Consider the following 23,044-nt stretch of genomic DNA (forward strand, 5'->3'; position numbering starts at 1 on the left):
TGCCTTGTTCTTCAGACTTTTTAAATACCAGCTTGAACATTGAACAACTATTCATTAAGATATCGGGGGATATTTTTTTTTTGTCCTGAAAGCTGTGCTTGTGAAGTGTGATAAATGTTGGTGCTTCGTCATCTCACTTTGAATGGAGATTGCTGGGGAGATAATATAAATAGAATTTGCACTTTGATAAATTAACACTTTTTTTTTACTTTCCAGAAATAAGGCTTATCTTGAGCATCTTACAGTGCAATCCTAAACATGTGTACTGTCAAATTAACACTATTGATTTAATAATGCTTCTTTATAGAAGATATAGACAGGATTATGTTATAAAATAGCAAAAATCAGAATGTTGATTTTGAATATTGAAAATATTCCCTGTTCTTGAATACCAGAAAACTTTAATTACAATTTGTATATAAGTTATGTAGGTCATGGAGATTACTGTGAATGGCAGAGGGTAAGCATTAAGGCCTTTATGCTTACTTAAGGAATAAATAAAGGAAAAAAAATCCCTCATCTTACTCAATAATAAGAATAATTTAAACAATTATACTGAATTTCCTGTGGCGCTCCACCTAATTTGCATCACAGCTTCCTTTCTTACAATTGTGGATAAATGCCAAATCATCATCAATGTTTTGTAGTAACCGAGAAAACAAAAATATATGCAGACCCACAGATGTTGACACAGAAATACTAAGTTTGTCATTCTCTTAAGAATGCAGGGAAATAAAATGTTGTGCAATATTACAGAATATGAAGATGCATTTTCTTTTTGGTATGTTAGTTTTAATATCATTTATTATACCTTGGTATTTAAGCAAATTACCAACATTGCATAAATAATAAGTGGTACTAAAAGATATATAAAAACATTTCATAAACATTTCTGACAAACAGAATTTGATAATAGATTTTGACCATGTTTCCAAGATAGCCCACAGCAGTTGTCACAGAATCCAGTTATTTCTTTAGTTCCTAATAGAGGTCCTGAAAAGCACTGTTTTGATCTCCTTTTTGCATCGGAAAAATGTTAATATAAGGGAGTGAATGATACAAAGGTAATGCTTCCTTAGCTTCTGAAGGGAATGGAAAAACATTTTGTGATTAGGCCTTTTTATAGATAAAATGGATTATGGTATTAATTAAAGATGTTTTGGGAAATATTGTCTTTATATTATCTTCTGCTCATATGTTTTTTTTTTAATATTCTGTGCCACTCTAAAAGAAAAAACAAAACCTTCATTTTCTAAATAGTAGTTTCTATGATATTTTAAATATAGGATACAAGAGATGTCATTGTAACACTGCATTTCAGAGTTAGCTATTGTTTGTATTTGAAAGGTCTGTTTTGAATTGGAATCTTGAGTAGGTTCTGTATTTGCATAGAACTTAGAACTTTGTAGAACTAAGAAGCATTTTAATCATTGCAGTTGTTAAATTAGTAACATAGTTGTTAAGTGAATCTGGTTTCCTCATTGACTTCGTTTGTCAGAAGGTGATCACTGACTCCGGGACACAGGGAACTATCATAAATGTGAGTCCATTTTCAAGCATCCGAATGTAAGTCATGTGACCATGGGGATGCTGCAAATGGTAATACGTGTAAAAAATGAGCATGTCACTTTTTTCAAGGCCATTGTAACTTTAAACAGTCACTTAAAGTGAACTGTTGTAAGTCAAGGACAACCTGCACAAGCTATTAAATCCACTGCTGAAAGGGAGAGATATGACCAGTTATTAATGCAGAAACCACAGTAGGAGCATAGTGGGTGCTTTCTCTGTGGATGATCATTATTTTCCTTTGCTAGGTTATGTACTACAGTTGTCATTAGTTGTGCTGGGAAGACCAAATAACATATTACCTGGTGTAGATAATGATTACAATCATGCCATCTTAGTTTATGGACTGGGCATACCTATATGGAGAGTCATCTTGATATTGGCAGGTGCTGGTTCCATTCTTCTTGGGACATAATCTCTTATAATTAAGCCTGGGGTTTATCTATTCCACATATTAGGAACAGTATTACTATGGCTGGAGAAGACTCCTGTGAGTCCCTTGGACTGCAAAGCGATCAAACCGGTCAGTCCTAGAGGAGATCAACCCTGACTGCTCTTTAGACGGCCAGATCCTGAGGATGAAACTCAAATACTTTGGCCACCTAATGAGAAAGAAGGATTCATTGGAGAAGAGCCTAATGCTGGGAAAGATTGAGGGCAAAAGAAGAAAGGGACGACAGAATGAGGTGGCTGGATGGAGTCACTGAAGCAGTAGACGTGAGCTTAAATGGACTCCAGAGGATGGTAGAGTACAGGAAGGCCTGGAGGAACATTGTCCATGGGGTCGCAATGGGTTGGACATGACTTTGCAACTAACAACAACAACATTACTATGGCAGTCCCTCAAGTTGGGCAGCATATGAGTTGAAATTATAATTATTTAAATTATTATAATTATATGTAATTGGAATTATAATTATTAATTGTAACAATATTATAACGTGAAGAAACACAACACAGAGATCTAGGTACTTTATTGTTGTAGGGTATAATAATATAATCTTGAGAGTTGACAGAGTTTGTCTCTGCCTCATCTTATACTGTACGAAAGAGTGAAGTGAATCTATTTTGATTGTCCTCCTCATGCTTTCCATTTCCAATAATGAGAGGTTGGAGAACAGGCAAAAATTATCCAAGACCACAAGCCTAAGAGATGGTCTCTTCAGCAAGGGATACACGTGGCATCCTTTAAGACAGAAGGGAGAACTCTTTTTTTGCAATTATTTGACATTGGATTAAAGTTATGGTTGTGCTGAGATTAGGAAATACTTAAATACGTTTCAGACAAAAAATTACAGAGAGTTGAAGAGCTTCAATTAAAGAGTTTCAGTTTAAGAATTTAGAAGGACATTCATTTCTATAGGATGTTGCGGTAAACCAGCTACCAAAACAACGCGTCAGGGAAACTGACAATACAATTTTTGCATTGAATAGCATATTTAGTCTCAACATATGTTAACATTTGCAGTGTTTCTTCTTGATTTGGAAACTTCAGCAGGGTTGGCCTGATTAATAGATGGAAGTAGCAAGACCTCCAAGAAATATCAAGGTTGTAATGTAAACTAGGAAACGGGGGGGGGGGGGATATCCCAGAAGAAAGTGCTTGCAAACTAATTTTACAGCTGGCAGGAAGATGACCTCGACAATCTGCAAGAGTTGATCTTGATTTGAAGGAAATGTTACTTTTTTAGCTCGCGTATCCTTAATGTGGATGTTTTCCATTTTAATTTCTACTTTTCTATGGCCACTTGTTTTTCCTATTATACTGTTTATTCCAGTCCTAGAGACTCCTCTTTACTGAGATCTATATAGGTAGTCCTTGACTTATGACCACAATTGCGCCCAGAATTTATGTTGCTAAATGAGAAATTTGTTAAGTTAGTTTTGTCCATTTTATGACTTTTCTTGTGACATTTGTTAAGTGACTCACTGCAGTTGTTAAATTAGTAACATGGTTGTTAAGTGAATCTGGGTTCCCCATTGACTTTGTCCCAGGACACTGCAATTGTCATAAATATGAGTCAGTTGCCAAGCATCTGAATTTACTCACATGACGATGAGGATGCTGTAATGGTCATAAGTCACTTTTTCCAGTATCGTCGTAACTTCCAATGGTCACTAAATGAACTGTTGTAAGCCGAGGACTACTTTTATTTAGCAATGATGTAATTGGTACATGGACAGGAAAGTATTTAGGCAATGTGAGGGCAAGCATTTTTAATGTGGATTCAGGTAAGGAACATAAATGCCAAACTGAATTATGATCAAATCTAATAAAATGGTGGTTTCATAATGTTGATGCCTGTACTTAATAGAAGCTTACAAGCAGAACATAAGTACAGGATCTCTGTCTTGTGTTTTCAACTATTGATGTGTGGTACCTTTGATACCAAAGTCAATTGTTATGCATTGTGACTAGAATTGGTCTTAATTTAAAAACAACAACATAAGCTGTAGTTTATATTAATTAGCTGTTTTCAAATTTAAACATTTACTGTTCACCTACTCTCTAAATATTATTGATCAGTGGCAAATCTAACAAAGTATAAGATATAAGACTTGGTGTAAATTAATGTATAGTTGGTTTATTATTGCCGTATATAGAGATGCAGTTGTAAAGATCAATAATTTTATAGCTAACCCATGATATACTGATTGGTTGACAGGAGTGAAATCAAGAGGCTGTGTGTACATAACATTAGTATTTTTTCCTAAAAGTTTGGTAGTGGAATTAATATTTAATAAAATGAGGTAACATGATTTTTCCAACATCATCAATGTGCAGCAAGATATATATTTAATGGGAAATCTTTTATATATGAATGAAACATTGGAACTTCTCTAATATAGGTTATGAATGTTACTGATTGAACACAACTGTTCTCTTCCAGATGTTTCTTACAGTGTACCTCACTAACAATGAACAACACTTCACGGAAGTACCAGTCACTCCTGAAACTACTTGCAAAGATGTAGTAGATTTATGCAAAGAGCCCAGTGAAACGGAATGTCATCTGGCAGAAGTATGGGGTGGATTAGGTATGTATATCATGGTTACTTTTACTTGCATGGCCATTTATAGAATTATCTCTAGGGTATTATGAAATCATCTTTAATTAAATATATGTAGTTACAGGATCATGTAAAGGATCACACAGTTCAATATTTGTGACACTTTTAGAAAGATTGCTTTCTTGGTTGTGAATAATGAGTAGAGTTTTTTTTGCCTAATATCTCTTAAAAATGCTTAAGAATGTTCTTAAGAATGCTTCTCCTGAAGAAGAGCATTCCATACCTATGAAATAAGCTTCCTTCTCTACCCATAAAGCTCATGTCCAATAAAGGTTGTTAGGATGCTACAATGCAAATGTAAGGATGAAATGCTCACCTTTAATGAAGATGAATGCTTAACCAAATAGAAAATACAATTCAATTTATATAAATACAGAGTTATACCTATTGGACAAAAAAAAAATCATCTCTCTAACTTCATATACTGTACAATATATTCTGATAGGGCCTACGATTTTTGTAGACAGTGGATAGATTCATAAAGAATAGAAGAAAGATTCAAAGTAAAGCTAAACATTGCAAACATTTGTAGTATATGCAAATCTACAGGTAGTCCTCGACTTACGACCACAACTGAGCCCCAAATTTATGTTGTTAACTGAGACATTTGTTAAGTGAGTTTTCTCCTACTTTACGACTTTTCTTGCCATAGGTGAATCTGGCTTCCCCATTGATTTTGCTTGCCAAAAGGTCGCAAAAGGTGATCACATGACCTTGGGACACAACAGCAGTCATAAATATGAACCAGTTGCCAAACATCTGAATTTTGATCATGGGACTAGTGCAAAGGGCATATCTGAAAAATGGTCAGAGTCACTTTTTTCAGTGCCATTGTAACTTTGAACAGTCACTAAATGAACTTTTGTAAGTCAAGAACTACCTGTATAATGTTCATATCTAGAATACTATGTGCAATTTTGGTCATGGATTTGAAAAAGCTATAATAGGAAAAGTGGCACAAGAGAATAACCAGAATGCTTTTTAGCACATATTGTATGGGAAAAGATTATATTTTTTGGGAGTTTGTAGTTTAAAAAGAGAGCGAACTGGTGGAAGGTAGGATTCAACTATCTATGATATGCCAAAAGTAGAGAGGGAGATTCCCCACCACCACCACCACCTTTCGAAATGCTGGGACCATGAATCAGAAATAACTGCAAAATGTAATGATGGCCACCAATTTGGGTCGCTTTAAAATTGATTGGACTAATTCAGGAAGAACAAATATTTCAAGATTAAAAACTCAATGGCACCCCAGAAACATGCGATTTGGAAATGTGTGCACTTCTGAGAGATCACATGAATGGCAACCACCTCCAGAATGGTGTGAGGTGGCCTCTTCATATTGCATTGGCTGGGTGCTCTTTTGGAAAGTAATCTTTGGAAGAGCTAAGCAGAGCAAGGCATGAGATGGTGGGCAAGATACCCAAGAGTATGGAAGTCAGTGGGGTGGGAAGCTGTGCAAGGGGTGCCTAAGGGAGTGCAGGAGCACAGGCCACAGGCACGCTGGAGGTTTGTTGCAGTGGAGGTGTGGCCTTGCGTCTACTCTTTGAGCCAGCCTGTGCTCTGCTTAACTTTAAGGGAGCTGGGATTGTGGTTGTTAAGCGAGGTGATCACAGAACACCTTGCTTAATGACCTCAACAATTTACAATTACAATTCTGGGCTTAATTGTTGTCATAATATGAGGAGTACCTATATATCTTCTTATATGAAGTAAGTAGAGAAAACATCACTTCATATTTTTGATATCTGTTGTGAATCTTTAAAAACTTATAAGTAAATATTTGGCTTACATTCCCAATCTAGCGGTTTTAAACTATATTGTAGTGTGGTAATGAATGAAGGCTATTTGAACATAGTGTATTATTGTGTTGTGCTGGCATGCTGACTTATTCAGCTTGTCACAGCAGAATGGGTTAGTTTGTCTTGTCAAAACATCAGTTTCATTGTACCATAATCGATAGGAGCAGGCTTAGGTGTCTTGAAACTTTAAATTAGTAGTATCAGCAGCAGAACATTCAGTTCTTTAATAAGCCTTACCTTGTATCTTGATTGCCATTTGTAATCATGCTAGACCAGTAGTTCTTGATAGTAGAAGGCTATGACAGTGACCATGACTGTTACGTAGAGTGAATCTTAAAATATAGGCATTCTTTAACTTCAGTTAATTTTACTGCAGTATATTAAAATTTAACAATAAGTTAAACTCTCTCTTTACCAAAAAACTATACGTTCCCATTGGAAATATATATTCCTGTTTGAGCTATAGACATAAACCATGTCTCAATATTTACAATAGTCTTTTTTTCTTTCCAGTTAAAATGTCTAAATATCTATCTAGTAAAATTAACTATACTTAGATTCTTCTCTTTTGGTTTACTAGAAATATTACACTCCGACAACATGCTGTTCTAGGCCTGTTCCTATATAATCTATACACTAGTGAAACCAACTCTAGAAAAAATTTGCTATGGCAATGATATTGCAATAGCTATCCAAACCAAGGATTTTGAGGAAGCAGAATACATTCTTACTAAGAATCTGAGGTCATGAGAAATGGAGGCTATACCCTAGGCCCCCCCAAAAAATTTATCACCTTCCATCTAAGTAAAGAAGGATTTTTTTAGATTTTCCTAATAATGCTGTTAATGTTTGTATTTGACAAATATGTCATAGCTGTTAGATGTCTCCATGTTTCCTATTTCTTTGGCTTTGGAACAATAGTTTGATCTGTGTATGGCTCAGGTTTGTTCCCCATATTTTTTTTTACTATCCTTTTGAGGGACATCCTTCTGGCATCTGAACTTGCAGGATGAAGCCATAGCATTTAAACATAAAAATGTTATGGACGCTGTGCAAATATATTTTGATAAATCAGATAAATAATTCATGGAGACTGAACATGTGCTGATGAAACAGGAAACACATGCTTAGCATGGAAAGCACAATTGAGAAAATATGTCAGAATTGCTTTCTATTTTTCAGAACGCCCAGTAGCTGATAATGAGCGTATGTTGGATCTTCTACAGCGCTATGGAGTCCAAAGAAACGAGGTTCGCTTTTTTCTTCGCCATGAACGACCTCCTACTCGAGAAACAGGTAAGAGCTAAAATGGAAACTATCCTATCCTGAAAGATTGATCAGGGTGAGTACATTCCAGGTAGTTTTGATCAAACAGTGCCTTCTATCTGGAGCTAGGAAGCGTAACGTCTTTGTTGCAGTGCCTGTCCTTTGGAGCAGTATCCCTCTCCTTCCACCCCTCTGAGAAACATGCCGCTTCCAGCCCTAATGATCTTCAAAACGTGCATTGGCTATACTTATAAGCCTTTGGATAAAGTGATTTATTTTTAAATAAATTTATTTTAAAACATTTAACGAGTAAAATAAATGGCTACACAAGCAAAAAGAAAACAAGACAAGATATAATGGATGGGAAGTACTGGGTTAACATAATTTACAGTTATCAAAATTTTAAATTCATATTCATTCTTTTATTTACCAAGTAACTACAGATAGTCCTCGAATTACTACAGTTCATTTAGTGACAGTTCAAAGTTACAACAATACTGGAACAAGTGACTTAGCGTTTTTCAAACGTACAACTGTTGCGGCATTCCCATGGTCATGTGATCAAAATTCAGATGTTTGGCAAATTGTTGATATTTATGATGGTTGAGGTGTCCCGGGGTCATGTGATCACCTTTTGCAACCTTCTGACAAGCAAACTCAATGAGGAAGCCAGATTCACTTAACAACCTTGATACTAACTTCACAAACTGCAGTGATTCACTTAATAACTCTGGCAGGAAAGGTTGTAAAATGGGGCAAAACTCACTTAACAAATTTCTCACTTAGCAACAGAAATTTGGGGTTCACTTGTGGTTGTAAGTCGAGGACTACCTGTATTGAATGTATAAAATTGAAGAGCTATAATGATGTTTGGAATTTGGCTCAATTAAATATTTTTTCTTCTGGTTATGTATAATCTTCATTCTCATTGCTTTATTGATTTCTTGGTTTTAATATTGTAAGCTGCATTTGAAGTTGAATAGCCTCTAAATTGACTGACTGACTGAATGAATGAATTAGTCAGAGAGGTTTTTTCCCCGGAATTTGGTTGATAAGCAAATATCTTTAATTCTTGTCCCAGCTGCAAAATTGTAATGTTATAATGGCATGACTGTCCCAATTTTGTATAAGCAGTCCCTTTGTTTTATTATACATAATTGCTGGGTTGTTTATTCTGTAGCTTGAATATTTTGATTTTCATGAAAAAAAGTTTTCTTATTTATCTCTATATAGTGTATCAGAGAAATCTAATGCATTCATTACATAACTAGCCACTCAATAGAAACCTGACAAGGCACTCTTCACTGATGTAGAGATGTGCATTTTGAATTTATTTTTGTATTTATTTAATATTTATTGTTTTAAGTATTTATTTAAAATTGCAAAACAATTTGATTCCTTTACCATTTCATTTTTCCAGTTGTATAAAAGAAATGCTATACTTAACAAATTCTGTTCTTTAAAAGGGATATTTTCTGTGTTTTACTTAATAAAGGGAGTGGGTCATGGATGCAAGATCCAGGTTTAAAGAGAAATGGCATTAAAATGCCAGGTGAAAGGAGAATGGAGAATGGAGTAAGTATTTTCAGTTTGCACTCTCAAATAAAACTTAAGCACATAATTTATTCTAGTAAGTTTACAGATGTCTTATTTTCAGAACATTTCACACAATGTTTTAAGCCAATCAATCAAACAGGTGGTAGCATCTGGCCAACCTTGTTAAAGCAGATTGAGTGGAATTCACAGAGAATTCTAGGACAGTAATCTAGATTGGACTTTTGGGGAAAAAATAATGGCAAATGGTATTCATATTATTACCAAGAAAATTTCATGGCTATATCTATGTTGTCACCTTGGAGTTTTGTTCACCTTAAGAGAGTCTAGTTTTACCCAGATTAAGCAATCCCAGATTGCTTACCGCAGACAAAGAGATGGATCTTTCAATTAGAATTATGTAATCAGTTCCTTCTACGGACAAGTGTGCCATAACCTTTAGGAAAGTTGTGCTGTGCAGCGCTTGGGATTCTAGGAGAAAAAAATATTTTGAAACTTTGTTTTTATGTTTTAGTCCACCTATGATTTTTGCTTCTTTGGATTTTTTTTTTAGATTTTTCCTTTTAATATTTCTCTTTTTAATTATAAGCCACCCAGAGTCAGGCAGCCTTTACATTTTAATAAATAAATAAATAAATGAAGGTTACAAATATAAAGAAAAATAATAATAAGCATAATAAAATAAAATACATTACGCCAGGGCAAGATACAGGGTCTATAAAACCAGGTCTTTAGTATCTTTGTAAAGACTGACAGGTTTAGGTTCATTTTATAAGCAACTTAATACTTGATTTAGATAAACAAGTATTAGTATAGCAAGATGAAGTACAGTATGAGGCATTATTTTTCTCTAATTTGAAGAGTCAAAGAAAATAATTTTAAGAAAAGTGTCAGCAATCTGGCTTCTTTAAACTTTGGGGATGAGGATAAATCTCTGTATAAAATGTTCTTCCTGTGTAAACATCCTGGTTCTGTTTTCTACTTGCTATATTTGGGATGAGAGAATAATTATTTTTTTAGTCTCTAGTCAAATTGGCAAGCAGCCTGTATTTGCCTTGTGCACTTGGATTCTCCCATAATTTGCATGTTGGGTGGTTCATTTACTCTTGGCTTCTGGTATTCAGTTAGTGAAGAAAGTGGATAGCTGGATGTTAGTAGACATGGCAGTTTCTGGAGTGTTTCTCTTTCATTATTTTATTCTGTATCCACTGGATAAAAGTAACTTTATGGTCTTTTTCATCAAGAAACTATAATTCCACATTAAATTCCTTCTTTACAACACTCCCCAAATATAAAGGCAGCTTTTTACATTTGAAACCTAGTGGCAAATTTATTGTGTGACTTTCAACAAAATATCATTTTTTAAAAAATGAAGGGCATTGTTCCTCGGATGGACATGACGCTGGCAGAACTTCAGGAAATGGCAGCACGGCAACAGCAGCAAATAGAAGCACAGCAGCAACTGCTGGCTAACAAGGTTTGTTGAAATTTGTTTTGCGTCTGTTTTGTGTATGTGTGTGTAATTTATGAATTTTTCAAAAAAAAAAGCATGACAAAGTAACTTTGCATGAATTTTGCGGTATGTATTTCTTTAAAAGTGGGTTGTAATTCTTTAGATTCTTCTAAACTGTGGAGAAAACTATATGTTAAGGTGAATTAAGAATGTGACAATGATACCCATTAAGTTGATAGCAAAACTGGGATAGGGAATCGATGTCAAATATGCTATCCATTTAAATTAATGGAACACACAGTATATATTTATATCAATGGATAGAGTATGTTTCCCTTATGTTTACTATCCAAGGATCAATCCTGTTGCGTTGGAATCCTCTTAGGATTCTTCAGTTGGGAAAATTAATAAGAGAATAAAATCTTCCCCCACATATAAGAATTTAAAAAATGTGTCTGTGTATAGTTAACCCTTTCCTTGAATGTAATTTTGATTATTAAAATTGACATAGCTCTTCTCCAGGTATGTTGATAATTGGGAGACTTGGGTAACCTAAACTATAGGTTTAATTTAATCTGATTGCCTTTCTTTGGTGAGTAACAGGCTGGTGCTGGCTTGTGCTTAATAACAGAGCTAATCAAATGAATTGTGTTCACTGGATGTGTTGCAGAGAGTTCATTTAAGTTAGGAATAATAGACCAGTGTAATTTACAAATAGTCCTCGATTTGCAACCACAATTGGGACTAGAATTTCCATTGCTAACCAAGGCAGTTGTTAAGTGAGTCATGCCCAATTTTACAACCTTTTTTGCCATGTTTGTTAAGCAAATCACTGCAGTTGTTAAGTGAATCATATGGTCATTAAGCAAATCTGCTTTCCTACGTCGACTTTGCTTGTCAAAAGCCAGATAAGAAGTCAAAAAAAGTGATCATGTGACACTGAAGTGCTGCAACATTGTATGTGTAAGGACCAATCATAAATTACTTTTTTTCAGGGCTACTGTAACTTTGAATGGTCACTAAACAAGTGGTCGTAAGTCGAAAACTACCCGCAATGTATTTAAAGTTGGCTTAATGCTTACATTGTATACCTGTAGGAGCAGCGTTTAAAATTTCTGAAACAGCAGGATCAACGGCAGCAGCAACAAGCTGCAGAGCAGGAGAAACTCAAAAGATTAAAAGAAATTGCTGAGAATCAGGAAGCCAAGCTGAAAAAAGTGAGAGCGCTTAAAGGCCACGTAGAACAGAAACGGCTCAGTAATGGGAAATTAGGTGAGCTATAATGTAATTTTGAAATTCTGATTTGTTGAAAAGTTAATATTTCAATATTTATAATTAGTGCTGTGCTGGAATATTTTTCAAGGTTACATTTCATAAAAGTGTTCTGCTCCCTCTAGGAAAATATGCTCTAAAACCATCTTTATTTACTTATTATATTGTAGATTTTCAAATAATATTCCTCATAAGGCAGTACATTTCCAAATTATAACTCCCCAGCTGCAGTTTTGCTTATGATTGATAAAATGTGTTTTTCCTTTAAAACTTTATGTTTAGTTGTTGTTTTTTTCTTCCTGACTCTGTGCTGGAGAGCAATAAGGGGTATCTGTCCCTTTAATAGCTATCTTGGGAGCAGCCAACATTTGGTCATTTCTCCACTACTGCTATTGTATTCTGTTTTCCTCTTTAGTGGAGGAGATTGAGCAAATGAACAGTTTGTTCCAGCAAAAACAACGAGAACTGGTACTGGCTGTGTCAAAGGTAGAGGAACTTACTAGGCAATTGGAGATGCTGAAGAATGGCCGGGTTGATGGTTACCATGACAACCAGTCTGCTGTAGCTGAGCTTGACCGCCTGTATAAAGAGCTTCAGGTAACTGGAATTCTACCTTTCAGACCTCCAAAGAGGGCAAAATGTGGTGTATCTCTAACTGTCTCAGGAAAAAAAAACCTTAGTAAACAAGAATTATATAATCCATAACAATTTACATAAGTTATCTCATCTTCTAGGTTATTTTTTGTATATAATTATAATTACCGGCCATTTTGTGGGAAGAACTAAAATCTAGACCAAGCTACTTTTCCAGACTTCTTTCTCCCAAACTTTTGCATAATGTTCTGTTACTTGTCAGGTGCGTTCTAGCATCATTCTGAAAAAGTTGTTTCTTTTGCATTCAGCTGAGGAACAAGCTAAACCAGGAGCAGAATGCCAAGCTGCAACAACAGAGGGACTCTTTAAACAAACGCAATTCGGAGGTAGCAGTTATGGATAAGCGTGTTAATGAGCTGAGGGAACGGCTGTGGAAAAAGAAAGCTGCGCTGCAGCAGAAAGAGAATGTACCAGTGAGTGCCAGAAAAGAAAACAAAAATCCCATTCTGCTATGGAAGCTTATTTAGCTGGACGAGTGGGCATGTGACATTTGTTGAGGGTCTCTCTGCTGTATTCTTAGCATTTTTCTTATATCACGGAAGCCATCTGAAATAACACATCAGCATGAATCTACTTAGTTTTTAAATCAGGGGAAATGCTTTGTAGAATGAATACTTGATATTTTTTTTTATACCGAGTTTTTCCTGGACAAGTTTTGCAATACAGCATTTAATTTCTTTTTTAATCTGCAATTTTAATCTTGCCTAGGTGTCTTCAGATGGGAACCAGCCGCAACCAGTTGTATCTGCTCCAAGCCGAGTGGCAGCTGTTGGTCCTTATATCCAGTCTTCCACCATGCCACGTATAGCCTCAAGGAATGAACTGTTAGTCAAACCGGCCTTTCCAGATGGGACTCCAACCTTACAAGTTGTTGATGGTCCATTAAAAACTCAGACATTGCCAAACATGAGATCTGGTGTTCTTTCACAGACAAAAGCTCCTAGTGGTAAATGCTATTTCCCCCCTTTTTGCTTTCTACTTGTATGAAGTGTTTTGACATTTCCTCCTGTCAGCTTATGTTCTATCAGTTTGTCTTGCAGATCGCTAATTAGCCTAATTAATTCCACAGGATGTCTAAAGAATAATGTATCTATATGCTATGTTCAATTAGTTGAATTAGTTGAAATTCTACTTCTAAATGCAGAATTCTTCCAGACCATACAGTAGGATATATTGATTATATATCAAATATATATATCCATGTAATATATAGCTATATAATATAAATGCCAAAAACATAGATAAGTGTTTCTAGGTAATTATTTTGAATTCTCATTGTGTAAAAACTGATGATCTAATTTTTGTTTTTTCTTGAATTATATACCATTAATATTATTAGGAAATATTCTATGTTATGTTAACATTATTGTGGACATAACATCTTGGAAGTAAAACTATTACAATTATAGTTTTATTTGGAAACATAAAAGATCCTAATAATTAGAAAACTAATTGTGCTTTCAGTGAACAAAAACGTTTATGGACTTCAGCTTGGTTACTGATAAAATAAAAATTATGGGTGGAAGAAAGACGTAGTATAAGATTCATACTATATCACTATATTTTTAGAAATGTAACATTGTTTAAAATACTCATACTTTATATGTATTGATAATTTTGTGAAAATATTTAATATTTCCTCTATCTGAAAAATGTTATCAAAAATTATTAAGTAAAAGCTTCTTTAAGGAACTGGGTGAATATTAGAAAAAAATTGATTCATTTCCCTGTTTGTATGTGAACTAATGCTAATAGCTCTGGGTGAGTGAATGTTAATCTGCAAATTAAAAACAGACGTTTCCTGCGGATGCTACAACGGAGAGAAAGAATGTAAAATATAGTCTTACCAAGTTATATCTTTGCTTTGGAAACAAAGATTGAACAGAGATTTGTTAGAGGGTTTATTCAGCATTCATTCATGACCTTTATTAACTTGTATACAGGTTTTTTGAAATAAGCTGTCTGTTGCCATTATCAATATGTAAAGCGGATAGCAGTTTTATTTTAATTTGCTGGGTCTGGATATTTAAACTAGGATATTTGTGAATAACATTAATGTACTATACTAAATGAATCTCATAATCAGGAGTATGCGTAGTTAGAAAATTTGTGTTGCTCTGCATTTTTCTAGTATGTCACATATTGGAAATACAAAAAAAGTGAACTATTTGATAAATACAAGAACATGCCCAATTTATTTTCATGATTTATAACAGCCAACAGCTTATCTTTTAGATATGAGTTGACCATAAATGGGCATCTTCTATTTGAAGGCTAGCATTAACTTCATTGTAAATATTCTTTTATTAGCTACTAATATTGATTAGAAGAAGACAAAATGTTTAAAAATAAAAATATTTAATGTTTAATGTTTTAATGTTTTCCTGCTTTGGCCAGAATGAACAAATTGGTTAAAAGTAGTATGTGAAAATTAATATATTATACAGGAGCCTTTTTCTAGACGTCTATCAAAATAAAGCTTTGTAAGTTTAAAATTAATTTCTCTGTTCTTCATTTCTACTACAGGAACTACAACTGCTGCTTCAAAACCACCCCCATTTGCTGTCAGTGATTGGAATAACTTAAGTACTGATAACTTTATCAATCAAGGCTCAACTTCCTCAGTGATAAATGTCGGTAGCAACATTGAAGGGAAAGGTAAACTACCTCCTGTGGGGATTTCAATAATTTATTTCATTGACGATTTGTTAAGACCTTTTTAGTTAGTATTTCAAAATATTTCCAGAATGAAAGACAAATGTTCAGACATGTGCCAGATTGTGATTTTTTAAAAATGTAGCAAGTGTCATGAGGCATATATGATTTTTTAAAAATAGACTAATGTACATAGAAACACCTAAAGTACTGCGTAGGCCCCATTTCTAAAAATGACATCAGTGAGTTCTGAGACTTCTTTTAAATACTGGAATGGCTAGTATAAGGGCGCTCCTTAGTATTCTCTGAGCTTGGTTGTTTTCTTGCAGACATTTCATTGCCCAAACTAGGCAACATCATCAGTGCATTTCAACCCTGAGTTATAAATATTCTCTTTTATTGATACTACATATGGACGACATGCTTCAGAAAGCATGAAAATGGGATACATTTGCCTGTAAGCACACTTCCACTAGCACTGATGATATTACCTAGTTTGGGTAATAAAACATATGCAAGAAAAGAACCAAACTCGAAATCAACAAGGACCCCCCACCCCCAATTTTAACCCTCAGCTACAAATATTCTCCTTTTTTGGCTAGTTTAATTTCTCAACTTGGTTAACAGTGCGTATTTTATTTATATTTGCTTATGTTTCATGGTACTGTCAAATCTCTTCAGCAAAAGGCCTTCATGTTATTTTAAATCCAATGCTTGCTTCTTCATAAAGACTCTTGTATCTGTGTTGTAGTACAACAAGCACATTCTATATTTCACAATTGAAAGGCTTTTCTGAAAATATTATAGATAATAATGAAGAATGACTTCATTCTTATTTGTCCTTGAAATACAAGTTTAATGCTGATTTTCTTAAATAAGCCTAATGCGTTTTTTTTGCTGAAAACAATAACTTTATACCTAGCTTAAAAGCTATAAAATCCTGATAATTTCTTAGTTTGTGTTTGTCATATAGATATCAAATACCTATTTAACTCCAAGTATGTCTTTTTATAGTTGGTGAAGGAGATGTTCCTTTTAGAGAAAGAGAAAAGAAAGTGCGCCCCCTTTCCATGTTTGATTCTGTTGAATCAAACGCAAGTACTTCTGTGCCTACAACAACTACACTAAGAAAAAATCAGAGTAGCGAAGACCTCCTGCGCGATGGCCAGGTATTTTTGTGGGTTTTTTAAAATCTTGATTTCTTTATATGCCAAGAGAAGTATCTAAGTCCATTTGATACAATAGGCATTGATAAAAAAATCCTATTGACTTTTAATTATTATCTGAGCTTACCATAAAGGGAAATTGCTCCATTTCTCACAACAATTGAGCAAACAATAGAGGTTACTCTGAGGTGTGCACTCAAATTCAAGTAGCAGATTTTCACCATCATATGTAGAAGAAAGGGTCTCTCCAGCTCTAGAGGAGCTCTTATATACATTCTATGCTTTATCTTGTTCTTCCTTCTCTTCTTAATCACATTTCTTAGTGGTGGGGGGAAATAAAAACCATCCTTTCAAATGCTGTTGTGGAAGAGAACCTCTAGGAGCAGCTAAAAGCATCAGAAATGGGGGTGGGGGTGGGGAATTGTGGTAAATGTGAGCTGGTTGCCAAATACTTAAAATGCAGTCATATATGGCTATGAGGGGGGGCGGCATTTTATAACAATCAAAAAGTGCCTTCTAGTCCATTAAGCTTTCCGAGGCCATTTTAACTCCTACTGATCATTAAATGACTGGCTATAAGCCAAGGACTACCTGTATATTTTTCCTGACCACACAGATAATAGCATAGGATTTGTCACTTACCTCTTTTATTCTGGTGGAATCATGGCAGAAAATTCAGCATCTGCTCAATTTGAGGGGTCAAATTTTATACCCCTCAGATAGGGTCCGCAACTTAGGAGTCCTCCTGGATCCACAGCTGACTTTTGACCACCAGCTGTCAGCTGTGACCAGGGGGGCATTTGCCCAGGTTCGCCTGGTCCGCCAGTTGCGGCCCTACCTAGACCGGGGGGCCCTCACAACAGTCACTCGAGCCCTTGTGATCTCCAGACTGGAATACTGCAATGGGCTCTACATGGGGCTGCCCCTGAAGTGCATCCGGCGACTACAGCTAGTCCAAAATGCAGCCGCGCGAGTGATAGTGGGCGCACCTCGGTTCGCCCACGTTACACCTGTCCTCCGCGAGCTGCACTGGCTGCCTGTTGGTCTCCGGGTGCGCTTCAGGATACTAATGACCACCTTCAAAGCACTCCATGGTAGTGGATCTGGGTACTTGAGAGACCGCCTTCTGCCGATTACCTCCCTAAACCGACCAATTAGATCGCACAGACTAGGCCTCCTCCGAATTCCATCAGCTGGTCAATGCCGACTGGCGACCACACGGAGGAGAGCCTTCTCTGTTGCTGCCCCGACCCTATGGAACGAGCTCCCCATGGAGATCCGCACCCTCACCACGATCCAGACCTTCCGCGCAGCCCTCAAGATCTGGCTCTCCCAGCAGGCCTGGGAATAGGTTTCCAATCACCCGCCCGAGTGTTTGATTGCTGAATGAAAGTTGTGTTTTATCATTTTTCTTTTGTTCACTAATTGTTTGTTTTGACCTTGCACTTCCCCTCCCCTGTGGTTGTAAGCCGCCCTGAGTCCCCTCAGGGAAAAGGGCGGCATATAAATCCCAATAAACCTCAAACCTCAAACCTCAATTTAAAGGTATTATGACTGTAATACCTTTTACATAATCGTGTCATTGTCAGCATTCCAAATACCATCCAAAATTAAATCAGAGCCCAAGGCAAAGTATTCCTCAAAGTTCCAATTTATTAAGAGTGACATGTTGGTACATCTGTGGAAACCCGAATCTGAGCTTCCTGGGTTTCCCCACCCAGTTGAAAGTTCATGATCTTGCCCCCACACCTACAAGTCCATCACATGGTCCAAGCTTCCACTGCCACACTGGCAGTTCCACCCATCCAGTTCTGGTCAGGTGCAGAGGTGTAGAGAACAATAGATGAGCTTGGCTTTTTAGAAAGGAATTTATTTTGACAACAACACATTCTACTTCTTGCTATTTTCCCTCCAAATTTCCCACTATTGAAACAGCATAGTAAAATAAGAGAGAGGGTATGGCAGGCCAAAGCTCCAGAAAGGAATATGACTGCAGGCCTGACAGTCATTCTTTCTCATTTGATTGTGTATTGTGTTCCGTGGTAGGTGGTTGTTAGCTTTGTGGGGTAAACCAGTTAGGAATCCCAACCCTATGAATTAATTCTACTTTTTTGTAAACCTACATTGTCAGATTCTTACATTCTGAAAATACAGTCCTCCTCCCTGTTTTATAGCATGAGGAACTAGGGAGGGAGTCATGATTTTGCAAGATATTGCAGATGCCAAAAGTATAAACATGACAGGAGAACCCTTTTTTGTTTATCTTCTTTATTAAAAATGTTCTAAATAGAAGGATTTTTGTGCGAACACTGGCATTTTTCAATATTTGACAATCTTATGAGATTTCAGCCTTTAATATTTATGTATTTATGTTTTGGAGATTGGTGACTACCATCTAACCCCAACCCTAATACAGTATATGATAAAATAGATAGCATTATCTTGTGTACCATTTATCTTTTGCTATTTTTCTGGTAAAATAACATTTCTTTTGAATGTCTTATTTTCTTGGCTGTTTTTGACTCACAGATGGGCGCTAAAAGTGTTGCAAAAATACCACCACCTGTTCCCACCAAGCCAAAACAGATCAACTTACCTTATTTTGGCCAAACTGGTCAGCTTCCTTCATCAGATGCTAAGCCTGACTGTAACGTCCAGAAGCTGCCTCTGGCAATTGCCAGCACAGGAAGTAAGCAGAAGCCACCAGCCGCATTGACACCATCAGCCTCTCAATATGCTCAACAAAAAATATGTGTTTCCCCAAGTGGTCCTCCTCCTCCTAATCTGGATCTAGCTCTTCCCAAACAAGAGAGTCCTCCTGCAGCAGCTGTGAGACCTTTCACTCCTCAGCCAACCAAAGAAGCCCCTCCACCACCTTTTCGAAAGCCACAGACTGTTACTACAAGTTCCATCTACAGCATGTATACAAAGCAGCAAACCCCTGGGAAGAACTTTCAACAGGCAGTACAGAGTGCTCTGACAAAAGCCCAAACCAGAGGACCTCATTTCCCAAGTGGTGAGAATTTAAGGGTATTTTTGCTTTGCTATGTCATGCTCTGTTTTTTTCTTTTTTTTTAAATTAAAAACTGTTTCTAAAGGGAAGAGCACCTTGAACTGTGGTGAGAATTGAAGGAGCTACTCTATTTAAAGCAAAGGCTAATAACTTGCAACTTGCTTTCAGTCCCCTCATCTTATCCTCCCTAAAGCAGTTGGAGCTGGAAAGACTGGTCCTTTATTTGCAGGTTGTTAAAAGAGAGAAATTAAGTCAGTGCTTTGTAGTAACATGAGCTCTAAAATTACAGATGCATTTGTGTCAGCTGTTATTAAAAATAACTATTTTGTTGGGATTAGGATTGCTCAAGGAAAAAAATGCCATTTACATTTAATAAAATATAATGAATGAGATCTCTGCATAGCTGATTGGAGTAGTGAGTCGTGTTATCAGTTTTGATATGAATTTAATTGGTTGAATGGATGCATAGTGCATTTGTTTAGGGGTTTTTTTGCCAAGTGTTTATGGTTTTCTTTCTGAATTGCTCCTTAGTGTATGGAAAGCCAGTTATTGCTGCAGCTGGTGTCCCAAACCAACAGCAGCAGATGGACAATAATTATTCAAATACACAAGGCAAGCCAGCTAGTCCAGAGCCTGAAATGGAATCTACAACTTCGGCCAGTGAAAATAATGAAACAGAACGTATTCCTCGCCCTCTCAGCCCAACCAAGCTTTTGCCTTTCTTGTCAAATCCGTACCGAAATCAAAGTGATGCTGATCTGGAGGCCCTTCGGAAGAAGCTGTCTAATGCACCAAGGCCACTGAAGAAACGTAGTTCTATTACTGAGCCAGAGGGTCCTAATGGGCCCAACATTCAGAAATTATTGTACCAGAGGACAACTCTGGCTGCTATGGAGACCATTTCCGCTCCATCATATCCATCAAAGCAAACTTCAGCTACAGTTACTGAAATCTCAACAGAAATCCCAAATCCTTACTTAAACTCAGAAATGGTAAAAGAAGTGATTCCTACTCCACCTGAGCCAACTATTTCAGAGGAAGCAGAAAGCCCAAATTCTGATTCCAATACTAATTCTCTGCCTTCATCAGGACTAGATAGTGTTCTTGAGGGGACTTCTGACATCACTTCTCTCATTCAGCCTGAAATGGAAGAACCAAGTTTAGATGTGCCTTTACCTATTGACATATACATGGAAGAATATCCTCCCTACCCACCACCTCCGTATCCTTCAGGAGAACCAGAGAACTTGGGAGAGGACTCATTCAATATGCAACCTCCTGAAGTCACGGGACAATTTTCTTTACCACCTGTAAGTAAAAACACACTGCTTCAATAATTTTGACACTTATCAAGTAAGATGATTTATTGTGCCACTTCTGCAGTCTATAACTCTCTCTAAGGTAATTCAGCTGTATTGATTGCTAGACATACTTTGCTGTTGTGCAATATCTTCAGAGTTCATTTATTGAAACCTCTGTTCAAACTGAAATGAGAAATGGATGTTGTTGGTAAAGTAGTGAATAGTGGCTATTATGCTAGAGTAGCAATAGCACTTAGGCTTATATACTGCTTCACATTGCTTTACAGCCACCTTTAAGTGATTTACGAATCAGCATATTGCCCTCAACAATCTAGGTCCTCTTTTTACCCACCTCGGAAGGATGGAAGGCTGAGTCCACCTTGAGCCTGGTGAGATTCAAACTGCCAAATTGCAGGCAGCTGGCAGTCACCAGAGGTAGCCTGTAGTATTGCATTCTGTGGAATACATTTCAGTTAAATAGCTCTGTTGTAAAAGGTAACATAGTCAACACTGTTACTGTTTATGAAGTTTGTGATAATCAGATGCCTTCATGATAACCTGTGTTGTACAGTAAGAGGTGGAGAGCCAGTTTGGTGTAGTGGTTAAGACATCAAGATAGAAACAAGGAGACTCTAGTCCCACTTTAGGCATAAAACCTGCTGGTGACTTCGAGCCAGTCACACTCTCTCATCCTAGGAAGCAGGCAATGACAAACAGTTTCTGAAATCTTGGCAAGAATGCTACAGGAACTTCTCCAGGAGTCAACATTGACTCAAAAGCACACAATCATAGTAAGAAGTACTATTCAATTTGGCTTGAGAATACTGATATGTCTATAGTCTGCCAATTTGGGGAGACCATTGTAGTACACATTCTCTCTTCACTGATGCTTCAATTTGCCGTCATCTTATAATGTTTAAAAATTCACTGTGAAATAGTTTTGTACAATATGTGCTATAACATACACTACACTTTAGAAAAAGGATAAAGACTTTCCAATTTCAACTTATCATACAAGTTGCTGAGTTACTGCCAGCATCAGGATATACTTAATACTTATCTGTCACAACGCTTTAGTTTAATTATTTGCATACTTTTGCTTTGCTGTAAACCCTGTTAGGATATTCCAAATCTTAACATTCTATTGATTCTAAAACAAAACAAAGTGAAAGAGACAAGGTTATTCGTGTTACATTCTACCTTTTCAATGTATTCTGATGTCACTGGTGTTTTTATAGTTTTGAATTATTGTTATTTACTCAGTGGCAGCTATTCACTCCTTTTATCTAGATCAGTGGTTCCCAACCTTTTTTGGGGCCATGCCCCACCTAAGCATCTCTAAAATCCTGATGCCCCCCCCCCCCCCCATGACATATGATTCTTATTTTGCTCAAAAAGTGAACTCTACTCATGTGGAGGAAACCTAAAAGGCCATTCACTTGGTTTAAACAAGATTCAAATTGCCCCATTAAAAATCAAATTGCCCCCCTGTGGGGCGTGGGCCCCACATTGGGAACCCCTGATCTAGATGATACATATTATGTTTGTATTCTAGGCTCAAATATTTGAATTTTTAAAAGTGTTGAGCCTCTCCCTCTTGTTAACCTTCTTCAGTCTTTACTTATCAGATTAGTCTTTTGAAGTATTGATTTAACCTCCCTTTAAAAAATATATATTTTCCCAGTGATTATTCTATGAAGATATTGCATGCCTGCTTCCATTCTTAAAATGTTAATTTCTAATTTTTGCTTTAGTGATGATGTTTTTAGCAACAAATATTTGAGTATAATCATGTATTGTGGTGAAATCTTTCCCACTTGGGAAATAATTAATGCATATTATGCTAATAATTGTGTTACTTGCGTCTGATGTAGCACCATACTATTTCTCAAGCCCGACACTACTAGAAAGATCCTATCCTTTGTTTGTTTGGGTATTTTATGCACACTAAGGTCCTATTCATAACTCCTAAATGATCATTGAGACATTCCAGGATATGCTGCTTCATAGCTCCTTTATTTCTGACTCTTGGTTGCCTCATCCAATCCTGCATCATCTCTGAAAAACTTTTCACTGACTGCACTGTTGCGTTCTAATGATTTACAAACATGCTTCAAAGAAGTAGCCTCTTTTAACATCTCTTAACCTGTTCCTTAAAGAAGCTGCAGTGGTTCCTGGGCTCATGCGTAACCATATAGGCTCAAGAAAATGCTTGAATGATGAGTTAAAGGAATGTTATGGAGGCAATGCATAATCCTTTCCTGAAA

General features: G+C 36.4%; 1 protein-coding gene across 2 annotated transcripts in view; it reads left to right on the top strand.

The window, feature by feature from the left end:
- The window catches only part of TP53BP2 (tumor protein p53 binding protein 2), a 47,403-nt gene that overhangs the window by 19,061 nt on the left and 5,298 nt on the right, over positions 1–23,044 (top strand). For both annotated transcript variants that reach the window (XM_032215360.1, XM_032215361.1), the window contains exons 2-13: positions 4,458–4,605; positions 7,626–7,739; positions 9,205–9,284; positions 10,639–10,740; positions 11,814–11,988; positions 12,404–12,585; positions 12,891–13,055; positions 13,351–13,588; positions 15,169–15,300; positions 16,312–16,466; positions 18,993–19,479; positions 20,008–20,786. In XM_032215360.1, coding sequence (XP_032071251.1) covers positions 4,458–4,605; positions 7,626–7,739; positions 9,205–9,284; positions 10,639–10,740; positions 11,814–11,988; positions 12,404–12,585; positions 12,891–13,055; positions 13,351–13,588; positions 15,169–15,300; positions 16,312–16,466; positions 18,993–19,479; positions 20,008–20,786 — 2,757 coding nt within the window. The remainder of the gene's footprint in view (positions 1–4,457; positions 4,606–7,625; positions 7,740–9,204; positions 9,285–10,638; positions 10,741–11,813; positions 11,989–12,403; positions 12,586–12,890; positions 13,056–13,350; positions 13,589–15,168; positions 15,301–16,311; positions 16,467–18,992; positions 19,480–20,007; positions 20,787–23,044) is intronic.

Source organism: Thamnophis elegans, chromosome 4 (assembly GCF_009769535.1).
Source record: "Thamnophis elegans isolate rThaEle1 chromosome 4, rThaEle1.pri, whole genome shotgun sequence".
NCBI classification, from domain to species: Eukaryota; Metazoa; Chordata; class Lepidosauria; order Squamata; family Colubridae; genus Thamnophis; species Thamnophis elegans.